Source organism: Glycine max, chromosome 4 (genome assembly GCF_000004515.6).
Source record: "Glycine max cultivar Williams 82 chromosome 4, Glycine_max_v4.0, whole genome shotgun sequence".
NCBI classification, from domain to species: Eukaryota; Viridiplantae; Streptophyta; class Magnoliopsida; order Fabales; family Fabaceae; genus Glycine; species Glycine max.
The window spans coordinates 16,267,688-16,290,880 of NC_016091.4; the positions used below are offsets into that span (position 1 = coordinate 16,267,688).

Below are 23,193 nucleotides of genomic sequence, written 5' to 3' on the forward strand. Positions count from 1 at the left end.
ATTCATGTGTAAATGAAAACTTTACTCATGCCTAGATCAGGTGCTGAATTTAGCCATGCAAGCCTATTTTCTTTCCAAAGCATTTGTCATAATCTGGATAAAAATTAAGTGTCATCAATACCTTTGGGGGACCAGGAACAACGTACCTCAATGTAGTAGTCCAAATTAAAAATTATTTACATTATGATATTTACTGCCTGGTTTTTAATTTTTTGTACGTCTATCTGGTTATTAGTGGTTACGGAATGGAATATTCTATTATTGGATAAGATCACACAAGAGAAGAAAATATTCACCAAAAAAAGAGCATAAGAGAAGAAAATAGCTAGTGATTATTAATTAAGGTGGGGCCTTCTGCTTAGTGCTTACAGAACGTCAAGCTCTCAAGTGACTCATTATAGTCATTAGTCCTTAGCATTCTCAATTAGCTCGCATAGGCGTTTGTAAATTTCTAATGTATCTCTCTTACCAATATGAATACAAGTAATAAATAAATAAATAAATCATAATAGTAATTTAACTTCATGTTAAGAAAGCTGTGTCTGGATATTTTCATGTTACATATAAAGTATATTTGATTTTTGGCTAAATTATTAATTTGATTATTCTATTTATTTATTCTGTTTAATTTAATCAATATTTTAATAAAATCCAATTTAGTCCTTTATTTTCAAAATGTTTAAATATTGTCATTTTCGTACTCAATTTAATCCTTTGTTTTCAAAAAACATTCCATGCTTTAACACGACATTAATTCTTAGTATAAAAAAAAAACACGACATCAATTTTAATTGGACGTAAGGATCAATGATTAATGATAAAAAAAAAAGGCCAATATACTAACTGTCGCTGAAAATGAAGCAAAATAAACTGATCGAGCAAAGGGAAAAAAATAATATTTATCATATGTTTAGACGTTTTAAGAAAATATATTTTACCTACGTGAGATTCAGTCATATTTAGAATCACTCATGGAATATATGTCCTAACATTAGGAAGAACAAATCATCAAGACGACATCTAGATAGTTTTTTGAAGAGGCAAAAAAAAATATATTAAAAGAAGCATTGCTTTGACCAAAACAATACAATACTACACCCTCTCTCATGTTGACCTCTAAGCCATAAAAAATAGGAAAACTATTCATGGATACCCAATATAGGTATTATAAATAATAGGTTAAAATATGTTTTATTCTTTATAAAATAGAAAAAAAATTAATTTTGTTCCTATAGAATTTTTTTTTGTCCTAATAAAATTAAAATATGTAAAATTTTGGTCCCAAATAATATTTTAGTAAATCTAAACTTACATATAATAATTTGTGGTAGTAATAAATTTAGGATTAAAAACGGTCACAAGTTAAACAAAAATCACCACAAATTGCATGGAAGAGGAAAATGAATCATCTCATGAAAAAAAAAAAGGCATCGTAGAGGTGAATGAACCCTCTCATGAAGTAAAGCTTGTAACTCCTATTCAACATTTATGTTAGTTATTTAAAAGGCAGGGAAGAGGGAAATGAATTCTCATGAAAAAAAAAAAAAAACTTGAGATAGTTGTGTTAAAACCTCTGTTTATTTTACTAAATCTCACCTTTATTGTAGAAATATATTACATTGATAAAATTCATTGAAGGACTAGGATCTCATATAGTGATAATGTCATTGCAGAGAATCCATTCCTATGGAAGAGACAGATGGGAGAGATCGATTGCTCTATCTGAAGACAACTTGATGTTCAAATAATGAGTACATGACCCATCATCATTCGTGGAGAGGGAATAAAGATTAATCTCATAGTCAATCTAAAGTACCAAAGCTTACAAGATCGGAATACCTCATAGTCTCACCAAAAACTAAAGCTAAAGACCTTGGTTAAGGTGATTACCATAAAAAAAAAAAAAAAAAAAAACAGAACATCACCCATGATAATAAATACAATTAAGCCAAAGTATACTTTCCGAAACTCGATCATTTTTATACACCAAAAAATTATTTCATCTTCCTAAAAATATGTTAATCTTCTGTCTTTAGGTAACTTATACACAGAATTCCTGCATCCTACAAAAGCTAAGAAGAAAAGCATGTCCAGTTCTATTTGTCACCTTGGTATCACTTCAGAGACTGTTGCTTCATTGACAGAGTAATGCATAGAAGTGTTTGATGAACACTCGCGTTCAGTGACAGCTCTTCCAACAGAAAATGCAGGGCGTGTGGGGACGGAAAGACTCACTGTGTCACTTGCAAGCATATGAACAACACTTGACATTTTTGGTCTATCTGCTGCATCTTCTTGTACACACAATAGTCCAATGTGCATACACTTCAGAACTTCACTACGTACGCATGACTTTTCTATTATTGGATCCATCAATTCCAAACCTTTCCTCTCACACCAGAGGTTCCATGCCTATAATAGTAAATATATATAAAAACTTCGTACCCCATTGCCCATAAAAGCAATTGAAGAAAATGAATATTAACATAAGGTTAAATATGTTTTACGTCCCTGCATATATAGCAATTTTTGTTTTCAAGCATTCTAATTTCTTTTCTGCTTTTGATCCTTGTAATATTTGTCGTCACGTGTTTTGGTCCCTGCTGTGACGGTAAGGACTAAAAACCAAAACACAAAATTTTGCTGGAACATAGAAGCAAAAGCAAGTACTAAAAACAAAAATTGTTCTATTTGCCGGAACTAAAACCAAAAACTGCTATATTTTGCAGGAACATAAAATCAAAATTGCTATATTTGTAAGGAACTTAAACATATTTAAGCCTATAAATAAATTAGGAAACTTACATATATGAGAAGGCTTTGGCCTTGGTCTGACAGATAGAATTTACTACTCCTTTTTCCACTGATGATCTCTAACAAAAGAACACCAAAGCTGAAAACATCTGACTTTACTGAAAACAAGCCTTCCATAGCATACTCAGGAGCCATGTATCCACTGCTCAAAATCAATGTAACAGCAAATTTTATCAATCACGTATTGCATGTTAATTCATTAAATTAATAAATCAGGTTGAAAATATATAAAATTCTCTGTGGCAATACACAGTTGCATACTCATGTAATTCATGTGAAGAATTTGGCTTGGTATGCAATGTTTTTGTACAAGTAAAAGAAAGCAAAATAGTTTATACTTACTAAGTTCCCACAACTCTAATTGTATTTGCCTGCTTCTGGTCTCCTCCAAATGTTCTTGCCAATCCAAAGTCTGAAATTTTTGGATTCATTTCATGATCTAATAGAATGTTACTAGCTTTCAGGTCTCTGTGAATAACCCTTAGCCTAGAGTCTTCATGTAGATATAGAAGCCCTTTAGCAATCCCATTAATAATGTTTAATCGGTTTTTCCATTCCAGATGTTCACCCTTCTCCATATCTGACAATAAATACAAAGCAATGCAATTATTAGAAATATAATATATTCAAAAACATGTAATTCTAAGAAATATGACTAAATCCATAGAAAATATGACCTAGGTAGCAATTGTGTGTGCATGTGTGTATATTTATAGATATTCCATCAAATGGTTGATTTCTTACAATGATGAGAAATATAATAACAAACAACAGGTTCATTGCATTGGAGTCATACCAAATAAGTGGAAATCAAGGCTTGAATTTGGCATGAATTCATAGACAAGAAGCTTTTCATTTTGCTCAATGCAGCAAGCCAACAGTCTCACAAGGTTGCGATGCTGTAATTTTGCTATCAATATTACTTCATTTTTGAATTCCTCCACACCTTGAACAGAAGTTTTTGAAAGCCTTTTAACAGCAATTTGCCTTCCATCTGGTAAAACTCCCTAAAACATTTTTCAAGTCTCTAAGTCAGAATGTTGCAAGGGGAGAAATCAAACAAATAAATATCATGTCTTATATCCTAATTTTATACCTTATAGACAGGGCCAAATCCACCTTTCCCTAGTTTATGCTCATCAGAAAAATTATTTGTACTTTTTAGAATAGTACTCAGAGGCATCATAGGAAGGTCAGCATTCATACTCTCCTCCTTGTCCGTTTGATCTTGAGAAAACATTGAATTTAGTCCATCCTCTTGAATAGCTTGTTTGTCTACAAAGATGAAGTTATCAAACATAAACAGGAACTGATAGATAGCCTCAGCTCAAAGAACATCTAAGAGTTAATGCTTACCTTTTTTCCATTTCAAACACCAGAAGTAGTATGTGCTGATAGACAATAGAGCTACTACCACAACTCCAGATACAGAAATGATTACTATAATCAACCACCTTCTGTTATCCCCATCTTCGTCTGCATCATTACCAAGACAAAACAATATGTTGCATTTGTGAAAAATGTTTGAGAGAAGTGGAAATATTTGTTGTTTTAGGCCTTGTAAATAAAACTTTAAGGAGCTTTGGCTTTATTTTATACTTAGATTAAAATATATACAAACAAGTACATCTCTAAATCATGCTTCCGGAAGAGTATTAGCTCAAGTGGCACCAAGTCCCTTGACCTTAGACCACTTTATAGCCAAAAATATAAGAGTTTATGTAAAATTTGCTCCTTAAAAGCAGTAACTTCTGTTACTATACCTATACAAATTTGTTCCTAGTAGTCAACTTGATAACATGTCTACACTAGCAAGTTGTCAACATGTAAATAATTTCATACCTTAAAGTACTAATTTGTGTAGATGAAAACTTTCAAGATCAGAGTAACACATTGTCGCTAAGTGGGTGCAGGAGGGGATTTTGAAAAATGTCTTCAAGAACAGATGTTAAAATTATTCTTAAACATCCATTCAAAGTTTAGGGATGAATTTTCACTCTGTATCTTATTTCAAATCATATAAAATTGGCACTAGATGAATGGTTAGCATAATTTCATCTTTGAATACTGATTATGATGCCTCTGTGACAGGATAACTTTAAAGAAAAGATGTTGAAGTACAACTTCTACTGGTGTAAACATCATGTTAAAGCAAATTGACAGGATACTTAGTGTAAACATCAATTCCAATTTTAGGGATATGAATTTTCACTAGTACCATCTTATAAATCATAGCAACTTGGCCCTAGATGAATGGTACAAAAGTATCAGAATGAGCTGAAACCTGAAAGTCATAAATGAAAGAATTAAACTCATACCTTGCTGAGGCGTTGGCTCAGAAGTTCCATTCAAAAAAAATGGCTGAGTTTCATACATCACAATACAACTTGGAGAAAAGACACGCCACACCTTCTTCTCCTCACAGCAATTCTCAACATCTTCAAGCATATTGCTCAAACATGTTCTGCATTCCTCAGTTGTAATATCTCTGCTGCACTGTACCCAACCATACCTTCTTTGAGTGCCATTTATATTGAACATATGTGTCCCAAACATCAAGGGTTCCTCTGACCCCATTTGTATTAAACCATTCATCAAAACCCTGGCATCACTGTCAAACTCTCCAGCACTAGTAAAATTTTGCGTGGCGTCAAACATCGGAATCCTAGGCGTTAAGGTGAGGTTGCCAAAGAAATTCTGGTTTGAGTACCTCAGAAGACAAAAGGGGTACCACAAAATAGCTGAGGCAGTGTTGGGGCAGTGCTGCTTGAGCAATATGCTAGAGTTTTGAACACATGAGTGGCAAAGGCTGGTGTTCACATCGCCACGACAAAGATAGAGTCCATAAACCATGTTTTCATCAATACCTGAAGTTCCATTCCCAAAACCATTGCTGGTAGCAGAATCAGATGAGAGGGAAGAGATCAAATCGTCGAGATTGGTTTGGTATGTAGTAGAAGGAGGAACAGAAGTTTGGTCCAAACAAGCATATCTATAATCAAGTGGTTGTGTATTGCTACTGTTCTGACCAGCAACGAAGCAAAGAAGGCACATGAATTTGATAATAAAAAACCATTGATAAACCATTCTTCTTTTGCTGCAATCACCGCTGTGTATGATCAACATATAATTTATGTGAGGCTAGTGCGTTAGAGGCCCCAGATTTCAAAGTAATATATGATCAATTTGTCTAATGTTTTGACATTGATGTACCATGCACATTTTAATGTTCTGAGATCCTGCTAAAGTGGCAGCTTGTAGCATAAATCTTTTGACCGTTCACAATGTTAATTTATTTATTAACATTGTTCACTATGAAATAGCTCCGTTCATATATTAGGAAGCGTGTAGGTGGGGCTGGGCCAGGTAGGATAGAAATTTCTCACATTGGAAAATCAATAGTATAAGGTTGTTGTGGTATTGAATATGTTGAAATATTTGAAGTATAAAGTGTGGTCAACATTGGTACATCTAAGAAAAGTAAAACCATTTTGGAGCCTCCATTTCCCTTGATAATAATTGAGTTTATGTTAACTTCACATATGGCATTATACAATCGAACGTTTGAAATATATGGATATGGATAATGATCCAAACGCTTACTAATATTCTTTAATTTATTTTATTTTATTTTAATTTTTTATGGTTGGATTGGCACTACATACTGACTGCGACATTAAAAGAAGACAAATAAGGGAGAAAGTATACTTGGCTATGATCAAGGAAAAATAAATAAAGGTGTCTCAATCTCAGCTTCAATCCAATTATGGGTCAAACTTGCTGGTAAGTTTTCTTCCTTAATTAACCGCATACCATAATTAAATACGTGTTGGAAAAGTCTCCTTGAGTATAGTTTATTAAAAAGATTAAAGGAAAATATGTGTTTAATTGCATTTTTAATTTCTCTATTTTGAATTTTTTATTATGTGTGTGATATTAGTTTTTTTAATTGCTTTTTTTAGCTAATCAAATTTCTGCAGTGACCGAGGCAGGAATTGAGTTTAAGGGAGTCGAAGATTAAATCCCTCATTTTTTCTTTCTCTATGGGGTGCCATAAAATTTCTAACTTAAGAATTTAAAGGAAGTTAAAAAGAGGACAAAACTTAGAGACAGTTCCTTAAGTATTTATACTACCTCGATTTCTTTTTATCTATCTTTAAAGTTTTTATTTAAAAATAAAAAATATAATAATTTTTTATCTTAATAAAATAGTTATGAGATTTCTTATTTTACAATTTTTTATTTCTACTTCACAATAAATACATATGTGTAAATTAAGGGTATACTGCTTTGATCTCAACTATAAGAAGAAAATAAAATTGATTTCACAATTATTATAATTCCTTACTAATATTGTTATTATTTTATATTATCAATTTGCTTAGGTTTAAAGATGTATTATACTCATTTCTCAAAATTTAAATATTCAACATTTTATGTATATTTTGTCATTAGTATAATTAGAATGGTAAATAAGTTCAGCTATTTAGTTTAAAGTTAACAATTAATTCTCAACTTAATGGTTAATTATAATACATGGATTCATTGTGATTAATTGTCAGCTCCTGCTTAGTTATAACATTAAATTTATTTAAATAATTGTCAACTTATTAGATTAATCAATAATTGTTTACCTAATTATCAATTAAATAAATGAGCATGTATTATATTATATAATTGAAATACTTTGTTAATTGTTGAGTCCATTTGTTTAGTTAACCATACATGTGAGTGTACACTCTCATAATAATAGTAATAAATAAATAAATAAAAGCTCATCTATGTCAGCCGATGTTACCAATTTATATTCGTGGTACAAAAGAATTACAAATATATTCGTCATCCATTTATGTTTTAGAGAGTCTTTTGACAGCAATTTCTGTTCCATCTTCTAAAGTACCCTGAAAGAAAAGGATAAATAATAAGTATGGCAACTAAGAGTCAAAGCAAAATTGTACATGGTTTGCATGCACATCAAAACTTCAATGACACCTTGTAAACAGGTCCAAATCCACCTTCTCCTAATTCGGAAAACTTTGTAAAGTTATTAGTGCTCTGTCGAATCCAAATTAAAGGGATTGTAGGAAGGTCTGCATTCAGTGCATCCTCCTTTGACCTCCACTGCAGGAAAGGATACCATACCACAAGCCCTCCAGAACCCCCTTCAGTCCTATTCAGCCCTATTCCAATAGCCCATTTCCCTGCCTCCCCCGAGACTCCACGACCACCAAATTCACCTCTTACCTAATTCTTGACCAGTTCACGTTAAACCCTATAAGTATTCTTATTTTCAGAAGCACGAAATTGAAACCCAAGTTGAAGAGATGCTCCTTCGTAACCATATAAGGCAGAGTCGCAGCCCGTATTCTTTCCTCGTGCTCTTAGTCAAGAAGAAGGATGGAACATGGCGTTTCTTTGTGGACTATCATGCACTCAACACCGTCACTATTAAAGATAGATTCCTAATTCCCACCATCGACGACCTCTTGGACGACCTCCATCACGCCACCTGGTTCTCCAAAATGGACCTCGCACAGGGTTTCCATCAAATTCAAATGGCACCAACAGACATACACAAGACTGCTTTGCGTACTCATAACGATCATCCTTTCATAATCCTCACAAACCATAAGAGCTTGCGGGAGTTGATGACTCAGGCGATCCAGACACCAGAGCAACACTATTATCTAGCCAAACTCCTCAAATATGACTACACCATACAATATAAATCAGGCTAAAGCAATGTTGTTGCAGATGCTCTGTCACAAACTAATGAGCAGCTTTCAGAGGCCAATTGGATTCCTTCAATACCCCACTTTTAGTTCCTTAATGATCTGAACAAGGAACTGAATCATTCCACTGAGTTTTTAGCTCTGTGTCAAGCTGCTCGCGACAACCCGCAAGGACACCCTGATTTTCATATAAATGGGGACCTGCTCTTGCACAAAAGACGCATATGGGTGAATAAAGGTAACTCGTTCATTCCTCTATTATTGGAAGAATTTCATAAGTCCCCTTTGGGAGGTCACACTGGATTGGCCAAAACCCTTAAGAGTTTTGTTTGGCCAGAAATGCGCAAAGATGTTCAATTCTACATCAGGTCTTGCTCTGACTGCCTGCACAATAAATACGTGCCACAAAAACCACCTGGGTTACTCCAACCTATTTTCCCTCCGTTCAGACCATGGGAAGACCTAGCTTTGGATTTTGTTACAAGATTACCGATGTATCAGGGTGCTACGGTCATTCTCGCAGTAGTAGACCGCTTCTCGAAAGGTGCACATTTTGGTATGTTACCCACACACTTCACTGCTCATCATGTTTCACATCTATTCATCGACATGGTGTGTAAGCTCCATGGCTTCCCTAGGAGTTTAATCTCAGATAAAGACCCTATCTTCATGAGTTGCTTCTAGCAAGAACTCTTAAAAATTAACAACACTCGACTCCACATGAGTACGGCCTATCATCCACAGAGTGATGGCCAGACAGAGGTCTTGAACAGAATACTGGAACAATACTTGAGAGCTTTTGTGCATAATCAACCCTCTCAATGGCGAAAGTTCCTTAGTCTTGTCGGATAATGTTATAATACCACCACCATTCCTTAACTAAGCTGACACCTTACAAGGTCACTTATGGTAAACCCCCACCAATTGTTCCTAATTACATGCATGGGTCCTCCCTTGTGGATGTTGTCGATTTTATGCAGGTCTCACGACAAGAAACTTTCAGGTTTCTTCGTAAGGAATTAGAGCACGCTCAAGCTAGTATGAAGAAAATTGTTGATGCTCACCATAAGGATGTCACATTCACCGTGGGCAATTGGGTCTATGTGAAGTTAAGACCTTATCAACAATCATCTGTTTCAGGCCACAAGCATCATAAACAGGGAAAAAGATATTTTTGGCCCTACAAAATTGTTGAGAGAGTGGGACCAGTAGCTTACAAACTGGTGCTACTCGAATCTTCCAAAATACATCTTGTATTTCACTGCTCATTGTTGAAGCCACACTTCGGGCCAATTCACTCAGACAACCACTTTCCACCTGTGTCATTAGAAGAAAAACCCATTATACAACCACTTGTAGTATTGGATAGTAAGTGGGACTCATCCACCTCGCCCCGAAAGTTGGTCCTGGTTCAGTGGCTTGGATTGCAACCAGAGAACTCTACTTGGGAAGACTGGATTGAGCTGGAAGATACTTATCACCTTGAGGACAAGGTGTTTTTCCAAGGGCCAAGGGGTGATAGCAATTTGCACCAGAGTGATTGTGGCCACAGGCCCAAGCGAATGGGTAAGAAGCCTCAAGGGTGGGAGGACTATGTCCATTAGGCTGTTAGGGTGTTAGGAATCAGAATCCCTTGTAATGATGAGATCGTGTATTCTGTTAAGAGGGAATCACTAATTCTTTTATTGGGGGAATTATTCTGTAGTACAAGTGTCCATTAGTGAGTGGTGTTGTTAGGAGCACTATGTCGTTTTGTCTAAATGCAATGGACTGTACTGCCTATATAAGCATGAATGATCATGGAATAAGGATAGGAAAATTCACCCTTAAATTATATTTCCCCTCTTTGCTTCTGGAGGTTTCCCTTCCTAACCTCATATTGCAGGAAGTTCCCTTACCTTTTCTAAGCACCCTATCAACTGATCGATTCCTAATATATATATTATGCCTCCATTTGTGGCGCCTGAATGACCATTTGAATAAATGATATGAAATAGAAACTGAATCTCATAATAATGATTTTTCATTAAAATTTAATTTAAATATGTTGATAAGTTAAAAAAAATTACAATATCATTCAATCACAATTTTTATACTTGTTAAGTTTATTGACTTTTATAATAATTCATTTTTAAAAAATTTAAGATAATTTTTATCAGGGTTAACTGTATACAAAACTTTATATTCATAGTTCATGAAAATTAACTCTTCATTATATTATTTTAGAGGCTTTAGTGTTTAATGTTTTTGGTCATACTTTATATTTCTACTCAGAAGACTATTCTAAAAAATTTGTTGACTTAATCACAAACTAGCTACTTCCTGCACCCCTTATTTTATTTTCATTCACCCCATAGGAAAGCAAAAAGACCCAAACGAACAAAAATGCCCTCACCCTCGTCAGGCACCCCCACAACCCTAGCACCGCCCTAGAACCCCATGCTCTTTTCCCAATCCACTCTTGCCCCTCCATTGTTGTTTGTAAGTGCCTTTGACTTTCCACCACCGAAGGATCATCACTAGCAACCCATACATCACCATTTTGGTGCCGCAGGTGGCAGTTGAGGGATAAAAAAAAGCTTTTGGAAAATGTATTTCTAGAATTACGCTAGCATAATTCAAGAAATGCATGTTATTTTTTGGGAAATGTATTTCTAAAATTGTTAGCACAATTCACCTTTCAAAAAAAAAATGTTAGCACAATTCTGGAAATACATTTCTAAAATTATGTTAACATAATTCCAGAAATGTTTTTCTGAAAGGAAAATTTGTATTTGTATCTTACGGATTCAACTATCTATAAATGTATGCGGATTGGACAAAAATAAAAATCCATTTTGTCGTAAAATATATGCAATTCACACCTTCTGCACGGCTATACCTCAATAGTGCATCAACGAAGGAGACAGGAGAAAGAATGTAGAAAGGAAGTTATAACAAGGGAAGGGCATTTGGAAATATTTAAGATTTAGGAGGTACGCAGGTAGAAAAAAAGAGGGTGCAGGAAGCAAAATCCACTCTTTCTTCACAAATGTTGCTGACCCAAATATGTGCCCGTTTACCTAATAATCACAAATGGTTAACTTAGAATTTCTGCAAGCAAATTTTAAGTGAAACAAAAATCATGATATAAGAATACCAAACAAAAAATCATGATATAAAGATCAATTTCGTTACTTCAAAACATAGATATTATTTTTTTAAAATTATTTTTATGCCAAATGTTATGAATCTACATTCATAAGTTACAAATTAATTAATAAAAACTACAATACAATAATAAAGTTATATTCATAAAAAATAAATGTTACTATTATTAATAATTACACATTCCAACATAATGATTAGAGTTCTGATTACTTGTGTTTTTTTTCTACGCTCATACTTAAAGTTTGGAAAAGTACACTTTGGAGTTTTTTTTTCTGTGCATACGTTGAGTGATTTAATATTTTATAAAAGAATATAAAAAATATTCATTTGATAAATTAATATTTTTCAAAGGAAAATGTTAGGTAAACCACCAAATAGTGGTCCACCTCCATCAAACATCCCTAACCTGGAATAAAAAAATATTATATTATTATTTGATAATTTTTAATAAAAATGTAAATAATAGAAAAGAAAAGCGAGTGACACTTCCAAAAAGAGAAAAGTTCCAAAAATTAAATTAAATGAAATTGTCTTCTCCTGCTTGCCTCTTCTCGTGTTCTTCTCCCGCTTGCCTCCTCTCCCACTTGCTTCGCATCTCCCATCTCTCTGACATCTCGTTAGCACCAGCGTGGAGATCATTTGCAATGAGGTATGTGCTTGCCCGGTCTAGAGTTCCCAAAAATCCTCAAAACTAATTAACAAAATTATGTTCTTGAGAAAATAGTTCAAATGTACTTATTTTTGTTCCATACCTGTTTACTCCAGAAAGTGTCATCTTCATATTCACAATTAGTTCCTTGGGTTGCTGCCTCAATAAAGTTGGAAGGAGTGATATCATTAGCAGAATATGCACTCCCACCCAAAGCTTGATATGTTAATTTGATAAACTCCTTGGAACTTCCAAAATGTTATACCAATATCTTTTCTTCTAATCTTCCTACGAATGATACAAAATAATAAATGTGTCTTAGGTAAACTATATAGGAATCAACAATTAATGTTATCCTTCTTTTTATAACTACGTATTATTTTAATTGTTTATGTTAAAATCCATCAAAATTGAAGATTTTATATCAAATGATTCTTATTTTCCAATCATTTAAATATATATATTATGTCAATTTTGATGTATATCGATTAAGAATTAAATCATCTTGGGTTAATATAAGATTTATAAATATCATCTATATAATAAGAATTTTTTATCCAATGTAGATTTTGTTTTAGGATATATAATAAAGAATTAGGGAATTTTGTGCATTTGAGTCAGAGAATGACTCAATGACATTTTCTCCAGCTTTCAATTTCTTTAGGATAAAGGCCATAAATAGCATTTCCTCTATGGAAGGCGTTTGTTCCCCCATAAAAAGGTCCTTGAAGTCCTGCCATGCTCATTATAATGTTCTGCATTTAACAAAACAAAGAAAATGTTAGCTTATAGAGCTTCATAGTTCATAAATTTTATCGGTGAAGAGTAACTTAAAAGTTAGAACTTTCATTTAAAAGCTGAAAAACACCTCAAATAAAAGTTTAGAATCCTCTGTCATCTATACCATCTAGTACAAAAAGTATCGGTGATTTGATGAACCAAGTGTAGAATATTGTGTAGGATTCCATAGATTTTTCTACAGAGGAACAATTACCAGCTAGAAATTGGATAATCAATGAGGGAGAGAAAAGAATGCTTCAACAAACATATTAAGGACATATATGATAAAGAATTAAAGATAACAATTCCTTGAGTTTTTGTTTTAAAATTAAGTCCTTCCATAATAGAATCTAGCAAAATCATAGACTTACTTAATTGTGTATAATGAATATAACAATAGAAACATCCATCAGGAAAGGTCGTTCCTTATCAATATGGAAGGTACATTGTCATTGGCTCAATTATTTGAAGGCCAGTTACTTGTTGATATGGTCAAACTCCCAACCTGCATAATTTCCTCTGTTTCTTTTTAAATTATATGTCTACCTGTAAACTTGTATTGTAGCAGCTTACCCTAAATATTCAAGATAAATGAAGATAAACATTTGGGTACTTATGTATTCCATCAATTCATTTCTTGTTCACTTTTGTAAATCATATGAATAAAAAACTATTGAAGTTGTGTTGTCAAGAAGTATTTCTAATGAGAAGGTTTCCAAATATGAAAGTTTTCCATTAGTAGTTGCTACTACAACAAAAGCAATTGTTAAAGCTACAAAATCTATAAAAAAAGTACCATTGTGAAACCTTTCGAAAGGGAACCTTAATTTCTTGTAGCTATAAGGGCATGGTCTTAAATCCTTGAAAATCCATAGAAAGATGTAGACAAAATGCTATGAATTGTGGTTCAACTTGCTCTTGAAAATGGGAAAGCTTAGAGTTACATTTTTTGCTTGTATGAAGTTATTCCTTTCTTGTACTAAAAACAAGAAGCAATTTAGTTTCTTTCAAATCTTCACACATTTTGGTTCCTTCTTAGGTTCCTTTAATTTTGTATTAAAAAACAAGAAACAACTTATTATTCTTTTTTATTCCATCGTATGGTATGCCTAAATTTAAAACAATAGTGAGAGTTAACATGTTCATTATACACTTATCATATTATTTAGGATCATCATTTTTTGTAATTTCTAATAAAATTTTGGATGTAAAATGAAATCTAATAGAATGTAACAACTTAAGTTACTAATATAACCTTAATTTTAAGAACAATTAACTAGTACATGTAGCTTGTGTGATTTCCTTGGTACAAGTAGAATTATTTCCCCAGATGACATGTCACACGCTTTGCTCATACAAGTTTAGTTTTTCAAGCATGAACCAAAGAAAATCTTGTTTACATGTGACTTTTGAGTAATATTAGAACGGTTAGAGTTAATCACAAATGATAAAAAGTTAAACAACATTTATGATAAACTTAACCATCTTATTCATATCATGAATATAAATTTTCATCATATAGTGTGCCTAAATTAAAATCAATAATAAGAGTTAACATGTGTATTATAAACTTATCAAATCATTTAGGATCACCATTTTTTGTAGTTTCTAATAAAAGTTTAAATATAAAATGAAATTCAATTGAATCTAACCACTTAAGTTACTAATGTGACCTTAACTTTGTGCATAACTAACCAATAAATGTAGCTCTCATGATCCCCATATGATAGAAGTTGAATTATTCTCAAATGACGTGACACATCCTTTCGTCAAATATGTTTAATCCTTGATGGATAAAACAAACAAATTCTTGTTCACATGTGACTTTTGAGTAATAATATTAGACTTAGCAAATTCTTGGACTCCTTCACTTTCATTGGCTTTAGTGTCATGTTTTCTCTGCAGAAAGGAGGGATTCAATGGTACACAAGCCAAACATCATATCAAAACTCTTGAAAAAGGAAGAGGAAAAACCCAAGGGAGTGGTCCCTTCATCCCATGATGAGTAAGCTGACAACATTATAACTTATTATCTACAAGGCAACACCTATTTGTTTTTTTTTTTTGGGCGGGGGGGATGGAATATTTTTTTTTTATCAAATACACCTATTTTTAAATACATTGGCAGATACATTATTGGGACAAAAAAATCTCTCACAAACTCACACCATGTCTTGTTTACTGGTCAAGGCTACCCAAAGTCTATCATCACATGGGTGGTTAATTGAATGAAAATATTTGGTTAATCGTGTACAACATGTGTTTAAATAAAATATACTTCACTTTGTATACATAAAGTTGCAATTATAACATAAATCCCAAATTACAAAGTTGGATCAAACTATTCTCCTCATATATAAAAGAACAATTATACCTTCAAGTGAAGAGACAAACATAGCCACAACAAGAGCTTCATGTCTACCACCTCCGGCAACTCAAGCTAAACAACCTTTAGAAGTAGTGCGCCAAGGCTCCGTAGCGAGAGCGATTGGGAACAACTTTCAGAATGAGTACGCTCAGAGTTTAGGACTTATTTTTGCTTCCCTTTTTTCAGTTTTAAGTCTTTTTTTTTAAAAAAATAAGAATAATGTTGAGCAACATAAATTACAATAAAAATGCCACGAAGGCAGGTGTTGGATGGGGGGTTGTCATTGTAAAGTGGTTCGGGTATCAATTCTCTTTTTCAAATAGAAATTGACATGAAAGAATGACTTCTAATCTAAAAAGGCAAGCTATCTAGCTTGTCACCAAGAAATTCAATGCATGCTTTCTCTATCAAATACTAAAATTTTCGATTTCTGTCCCACGTACAAATAACACAACACCACCTAACCACCATGCCACCACATAGCACAATCATATGTTCCAAAGTCAATTCACAAAAAACAAACAAAAATGTTCCAAAGTCAAGTGTGTCATGAACACTTGCATTATCCAAAAGCAACATGCTCCAAATCATTCACCTATCACCAGCTAGTTGATCATACTAAACTGGGTAAAAAGCACACATTAGTTTGTTTGATTGATTAATTAGAATACACTCACATATTAAAGATTACTTTTTCTATATTTTATCTAATTATATATTTTCATGTATAATAAGATTATGAATTTTTATGATAAATATATTTAATATAATTTTTAATATAGGTTAATAGTATAAAAATATTTACATTGGTCGAGTATGATTTTTTATTTCTTTATCTCATTTATTTTGGTGGAGTTTAAGAATTGAAGGAAGCTAGACTTGGTCACATTCAAATGGTGAAATCAATTTCATGTAAAGGCAAGATAAGGTTACCCACAACAGATTCCTAATGATTTTGATTCTTCACTTTATTCCATATTATGATTGGAGTTTTATAGAAATATGTTACCCTTTTCAAGTTTAGGATCCATATGCTATCTCATTATTACAAACTTAATCAAGAGTTTAATTACCTTGATAGTTAAATATAGCAACTATTTTATTCTTACAACTAATACTAATTAAACCAACCCAGTAAAAAAAATTGTAAAACTAATATGTCAATTTGTAATTTGACATACTTGAGTGGAAGAATAGAGTGCAAGATGGAACCAAGAAAACCCAAAATAGCAACTTATGCAAAATAAAATTGAACAATTAATGCACTAATTATATATATGTAGCTGAATTAGGCAAAGAAGAATATGTTGATTATTAATCTGATAGAACATATAATCATCATACTTTATAAGACAACTTGGAGCCAAAACCTGCCACCCTAGGTTTGTCCCACAACACTGAGGAACTTTGTCTAACATAGCCTCTTATGTGTCATCATTTTCTCATATTTCTTAACCCTTTTTGTCACCATTTTAATTACTGATTAGCCTTAATTATCAAATTAATTATGCAGTTTTATCATTTGGATCTACTGGATTAATTTTGTGTTTTTAATTTAATTTCAGGAGAATTATAAGCAATTGGGCTTGAATCCAGAATTGGGCTTGGACTTGAAGAGAGCAGACTATTTTATTCTATCAAATTTTATCTTATCTAGATATTATTTAGATTTGATCTCATCTAGATATTATTTCATCTAGATCTTATCTTATCTAGATTTTATTTTATTTATGGGCTTGGATTTAAAACAGATTTGTAAGCTTTGGGGCTGAAAACTATATAACAGCACCAAGGCTCTAGTTTAGGCTCTTTTCTTCTCTCTCTCTCTTCTCTCTCTCCTCTCCTCTCTTTCTTTTTCGTTTTAGTTTTAGAGTGCTACTCTCAATTCGTTTTAGTTTCTTTTTCGTTTTGGAGAATAATTCTAGTTTTCTTCGTTTCTACTACAATTTCGTTTTCTATTGATTAATGGAAGGCTAAGTCTCCAGCGTTGTTTTCTCTTGAGGATCAAGCACAACTCTCTTTGAGGTTCTATTATTACTATTAAATTCTGATCAGTTTTTCCTCTTCACTAATTACTTTGTATTTGCTGCTATTAATTCATGCATGCTTAGTGCTTGATTAATTGTGTCTGCACTTAATTTACGTTCATGCTTAATGATCGTTTATGATTAATTGGTGTATGTGTTGCTTAATCACATAATGAATGCCTTATGTTAAATTTCGCTTAGTAATTTAATTTAGGGTTGGATTAAGTGGTTGAACTGATAAAGGATAAACTCTCGTAACATAGGATAAGAGACATGCTTGTGAATCAAGGGGAAGCAACGTGTTTTAATTCTGATATTTTCTAATTCATATCTATTCGTTGTTTAATTTACAAAAGCAAACAATCCCCCCCCCCCCCCCCCAATTTGTTACTATTTTTCTACTATTTGTTGTGAACGTTTGGTTGATCATTGCTTGTTGGGAGACGACTTAGGATCACTTCCTAGATACTACATTTTTAATGTTTATTTGATTCAGGTACGACCTCGATCAGCGTCTAAACACTGGCTACACTCATCATTAGTAAGGTCCCTACTACACTACACCAACCCATACCTTTCTTCACCATTACTCAAATTGAACCCTCCCATAACATACTACTTATTGGTCTCTAGAGTGGCTTCTCTTCTTAAACTTTGCATGTAATACTCGGCTTTCTGAAGCTCTTCTGGATCAGTTGTGTTCTTGGACCCCAAAATTTTCCATGATGGGGTTATGATAAGGTTTCCAAAGAAGTTATGGTTTGAGTATCTGCAAAGTCAACCCAACAGTGAGTGAGGTTTAAAATAAGTTTTGAGAGAGACTATATTAAATTAGAAAGTTGTATGTTTGGATTTTTGTTGAAATAAGTGACCTTTCTACTTTATAAAAATTAACAACAAATAATTTCTTGTTGATGAGTCAAAAACTTGAGTTTAGTAGTCTTATCCTTGGGTTCGTCCTGAGTACCTAATAATGCAAGAGCTTGATGTATGTGGCAAAATGACTCTAAAGAGTAAACTTTAGGAAATTGCCTACCTTGATCTAAATTCTATGTGTGCTCCTTCTGAAAAGGTCAAAACAAAAGGAGCTCAAAAGAAACAGATCACCAAACAACAAAGATCAATGAAGCATGATCCATCTTACTGGGAGTATGTAGATGCATTACATTTTGTGCAAAATAGCAATTTTTCAGTGAAACGTTGTGCATCATCATCTGAACAACCAAAATCAAAGAGGAAGATACCAATGTTGGATCAATTTCATCCATGCATTCATCATTTCATTGAAAACATTGTCGATGTCAAAGTTGATGGTAATTGTGGATATCATGCAATTGTTGTCTTATTAGGTATGGGTGAAGATTCATGGTCTTTGGTTCGTCACCATTTGCTGAAAGAACTTGCACAATGGTCTGATGAGTATATACACCTGCTTGGTGGCATAGACATATATGAGGAGTTAAAGCAGTCGGTACTTGTTGATGGATTATCCATGGTATATAAGTTTTTTGTTATGTACTCATGGATAATTTTTTTTTTATAAATAATACTGATTAAAATTGCTACATGCAGGTTACCATGGATAAGTGGATGAATATTACCGATATAGTTTATGTGATTGCATCAAGGTATAATGTCATCCTTGTTTCTCTTTCTCTCCAACAAAACATGATGTTTTTTCCTCTTAGAAGTCAACCACCGAGAGATAATTCTATACATCGCATTATATGTATTGGTCATGTGTATGGAAATCATTTTATTTGAGTATAAAAATGACCATCTTGTTTGTTAATTTTTTTTATTATAACATGTGTTATAGACATTTGAATATGTATTTGTCTATGTAACATGTATTTCTAAGAGATGGTTGTCCCTTGCCGCCAACAACTTTTTATGGTCAACACATTGTCATTATCAAGCAAAACATTAGCCTACTCCTTATATTAGTAGAATACACCAGTATACCAATTTCATGAGGTTAACCATACAATATGTTGATTTAGGAGAAAATTGAACCTTTTTTTTATTGTTTGAACAATCACTACTAAAATATAGGTTTTTTAAGATGCACTAACTACGACGGTTGTATAAGAAATGTTGTAATTGGTCACGCGGTAACATTTTTGAAATTTTGATAAAGTTTACAACGACGTTTCTTAAGAAAACCGCTTTTAATAATGTTTATAAGCAGTACAACGACATTTATTTGAAGATATCATAACCACCGTCTTTGAATATGGTTTTAAAAATTTTGCAAAAGCACTAATTTGGTGTAGCGTGCTACTGTGGTCTCAGTGAAGATCGACCTCGAACCCTAGCTAGTGACCTTGCATGTGTTCTTCTTCCGTTCATCGTCTTTGAAGGTAGTTGTGTACTCCCTCAAAAGCCCATTACCATTAATTTGTGTTCCAATTTAACTGTGTGACCCTCAATTTGTGCTTCCTGTTTACAGAATCCCTCGAAGTGAAGCCTTCACCGTTCCATTCAATCTCTGTGAAGGAATGCCATAAAAGTTCATCTGTGAAGTCTCCGTGTAATGTAAGTACTGTGAACGAGTGTTTTCCTTCAAACATTGAACAATGCTTGAACGCATTTATGTTATTTTTTGCTTCGTGTTATGGTCTTTGCTTGTAACTTGAAACAAATGTATGGACCTTTTCATTTGGCTATATGTTCAAAATTTTCATTAATTATAGAGTATTTAAGCTGGTGAAAGCCAATGTAGTAAATGAAAGGGTCACCAAGCTGTGCGTTGGAAGATTTGATCCTATCATCTAAGCCATTGAATGTAGTGTGTACATCTGAAGGCAGGATATGTCCTGCATTCCGTCCAATGCCCCAGGCAAAGGCTAAAAAATTGCAAACCCTAGCTAGGTCCACACCCATAAGCCATATTATAACAAAAAAATAATATTTTTGCCCAAGTTCTTCTTTGAATTATGTGAGAATGCAGTCAAAGTAAGTGATGCAATCATACCCCACAAGGGCATTGGATAGAAGACTCCAAGTAGATCGGGCTAGAGATCCAAGGGAAGGCCCTAGGGTTCTCATGAGCCTTAGGGTATATTTTGAGCCCATGGGCTAAGTATGAGCCCGCTTATCTTTGTAAATATTAGAATAAGTTTTTTTTCCTTCGTTTAGGCCTTGTATTTTGGTCATTCTAGTAGTATAGGGTTTTACCCTTGTATTTTGAGGCATTTTGAGTAGTCTTTATAGTAGGGACTTTTTTTGTATTTTCATGTATTTTGTCATGGGGGTGAGCTTAGCTATTATAGGGGGTGTGTAGTTAAGTTCTAGCTTCTCATCTCAAGGAGGTGAGCTTAGCTATTAGAGAGGTGTGTGTAGCTAAGCTCTAGCTTCTTTAGGAATCTTTTCAAGGAAGCTTCTCAAGGAGGTGAGCTTAGTTATTAGAGGGGTGTGGTAGCTAAGCTCTAGCTTCTCAAGGAAGTTTTCTCAAAGAAGCTTCTCAAGGAAGTTTTCTCAAGAAAACTTCTCAAGGAAGCTACCTAGTCTATAAATAGAAACATGTGTAACACTTGTTGTAACTTTGATGAATGAGAGTCTTGTGAGACATACTTCAAAGTTCCATTTCTCTCCCTCTTTTATTCCTTCAATTTCGTGCTCCCCCTCTCTCTTTCTCTCCCTCTTTCTTTTCCTCCATTGAAGCATCCTTCCAAGCTTCTTATCCAAGGCTCATCTTGGTGGTGAAGCTCCTTCTTCCATGGCTTGTTCCCTAGTGGATGGCGCCTCCTCTCACCTCTTCTCCTTTTTCTTCCGCTGCATCTCCATGGTGGAAAATCACCATTAAAGGACCTCATTGAAGCTCAAAGATCCAGCCTCCATAGAAGCCCCACAAGCAAGTTTCCATCAGTAAGGTAGCAAGATTTCATTACTATTGGTGCCTTAATGTTGAAACAAGCTTACATTATGGTTTTGTAGTAGGGAAAATCATTATGAAGCTATTTGTTAAACATATAATTGAGATAAAGGTGTGAGTATTGTCTCCCTCACGAAGCCTGGTCAAACCAAAATTAGATATCTATGGGTTAAGGTAGTAGAGGTCTTTAAATCACTGTGAACAACCAGTACTATCATTATGTAGTAGAGGTCTTTAAATCACTGTGAACAACTTTTATAGAATTCGTTCTTCATGCATGAAAGCTAAACCTTTAGCAATACCAATAGAAATCTTCTTCCTTGTTGGCCAACTGAATTTGAAATGTCTATCTACTGAGTGTTTTGTGATAGTGACAGATTTTAGACAACCAGTACTATCAACATTGAAATGCTACATAAAAAGGAACCAAAATTGAGTATATAAAGCAATCCCTAACCAAATAACGCTGCTGCAAGGCTATTGTTTTCCCTCAACACAACAACCATAAAGTTTAACAAGATTAGGGTGTTGCAAACCAGAGATCATGCCTATGTCATTTATAAACTCATGGGTTCCTTGCTCTGATTTAGGTGATAGTTGTTTGATTGCTATTGGTTTGCTATTTGACAGAATGCCCTGCATCATGGTATACATTTTTGGAAAATTTTTGAAAAATGAATTTATCATTAGTATCCTTAAATACAATATATGAAACAAAATTTAGTTATTCACAATTGAGTTGTTGATTAAGTTAGAATAATAACAATTTATATAAAAACAATATAAATATAATATACAGTTTCCAGAACTCTCCTAGAACATGGTTTGAATGATTTATCCTTTGATACAATGTGTGTGTGATAGAGAGAGAGAGGAAGCATGGGCTTAAACCCTGAAACAACATGGCATTCATCAGGTATAGCAGCATCACAAACCATGGAAAAAAATTCATTTAAAAAATAAATCACCTAAATTTCCAGTTTTGCAACTAGCCTAGTACAGATAGCATTTCCTACAGCTTTAGACTACCATAAATAGATAAATAGTACCAATGAAGTCCAGCTCAGTTATGTTATAAATCTCCTAGTATCTATGGTTATAAACTTTCTAGTCCTAAGTATCTATTGTCATAAACTTTCTAGTCCTAAGTATGTATGGTCATAAACTTTCTAGGATCTATCTATGATTGCTAAGGATTAAAAAAAAAAAAAGTAGACAGTTTTGCAGAACAACTGACAAATTTACAACAAGCCCTTAGTTAAAGTCTTCGTAGGAATAAGATGTAGCAAAAACAATTTTTTTATTAATTGTCAACCACACATGTAGATTAATTACAACAAATCATTTACTAATATCAACTACTGTGATCTAGCATATAAATATGGTTGCCTGTAATTCTTGTCTTGAAGAGCATTAAGTTATTGGCACTGGATTGCTACCTATCATGTAATTATATAGAGAAAACCAACTTCTCTGAAGATGTTTTAGCTATCTAGAAAACACAACATGAACACTGCTTATACAAATAAGCAAAATGTAGGGGAAAAACGGTAAACATCGGGGGTGGGTGGAAATTCAGAGCTACTCTCTTCGATATTGTAAATAACAGAAATCTTCTTGACTAGGTTGGATCATAGGGAAATAGACTACATTCCTGTACTAATAGCTTACTGTAGTATCTCTCAGTTTGTGTAATCACAAGGCCTGTTAGTGAACCAGCTATGATTTGAACTTCTAAAACCTGTAACGTTTAGTACCTCTGGTACTCATTAATAAATATATTATATTTTTGGCTG

General features: G+C 33.4%; 1 protein-coding gene and 1 long non-coding RNA gene across 3 annotated transcripts; one reads left to right on the top strand and one right to left on the bottom strand.

Moving 5' to 3' along the window:
• Positions 1–1,545: 1,545 nt before the first annotated feature.
• Positions 1,546–6,206, bottom strand: CRK8 (cysteine-rich receptor-like protein kinase). Of its 2 annotated transcripts, none has more exons than XM_006578342.4 (7): positions 5,133–6,105; positions 4,171–4,290; positions 3,911–4,080; positions 3,611–3,821; positions 3,157–3,394; positions 2,806–2,956; positions 1,546–2,412 (listed from the first exon to the last, which is right to left on the bottom strand). In XM_006578342.4, the coding sequence occupies exons 1-7, from the start codon at positions 5,938–5,940 to the stop codon at positions 2,104–2,106; spliced, it is 2,007 nt and encodes a 668-aa protein (XP_006578405.1). In that variant the 5' UTR covers positions 5,941–6,105; the 3' UTR covers positions 1,546–2,103. The 2 variants fall into 2 exon arrangements, with proteins under 2 accessions (XP_006578405.1, XP_003523920.2); XM_003523872.5 differs by having other exon boundaries at positions 1,547–2,412; positions 3,911–4,089; positions 5,133–6,206.
• Positions 6,207–12,211: 6,005 nt separating this feature from the next.
• Positions 12,212–17,116, top strand: LOC106798634 (uncharacterized). Its single transcript, XR_001388149.2, has 3 exons — positions 12,212–12,345; positions 15,031–15,130; positions 17,059–17,116. It is a non-coding gene; the product is annotated as an uncharacterized lncRNA (long non-coding RNA).
• Positions 17,117–23,193: the final 6,077 nt, after the last annotated feature.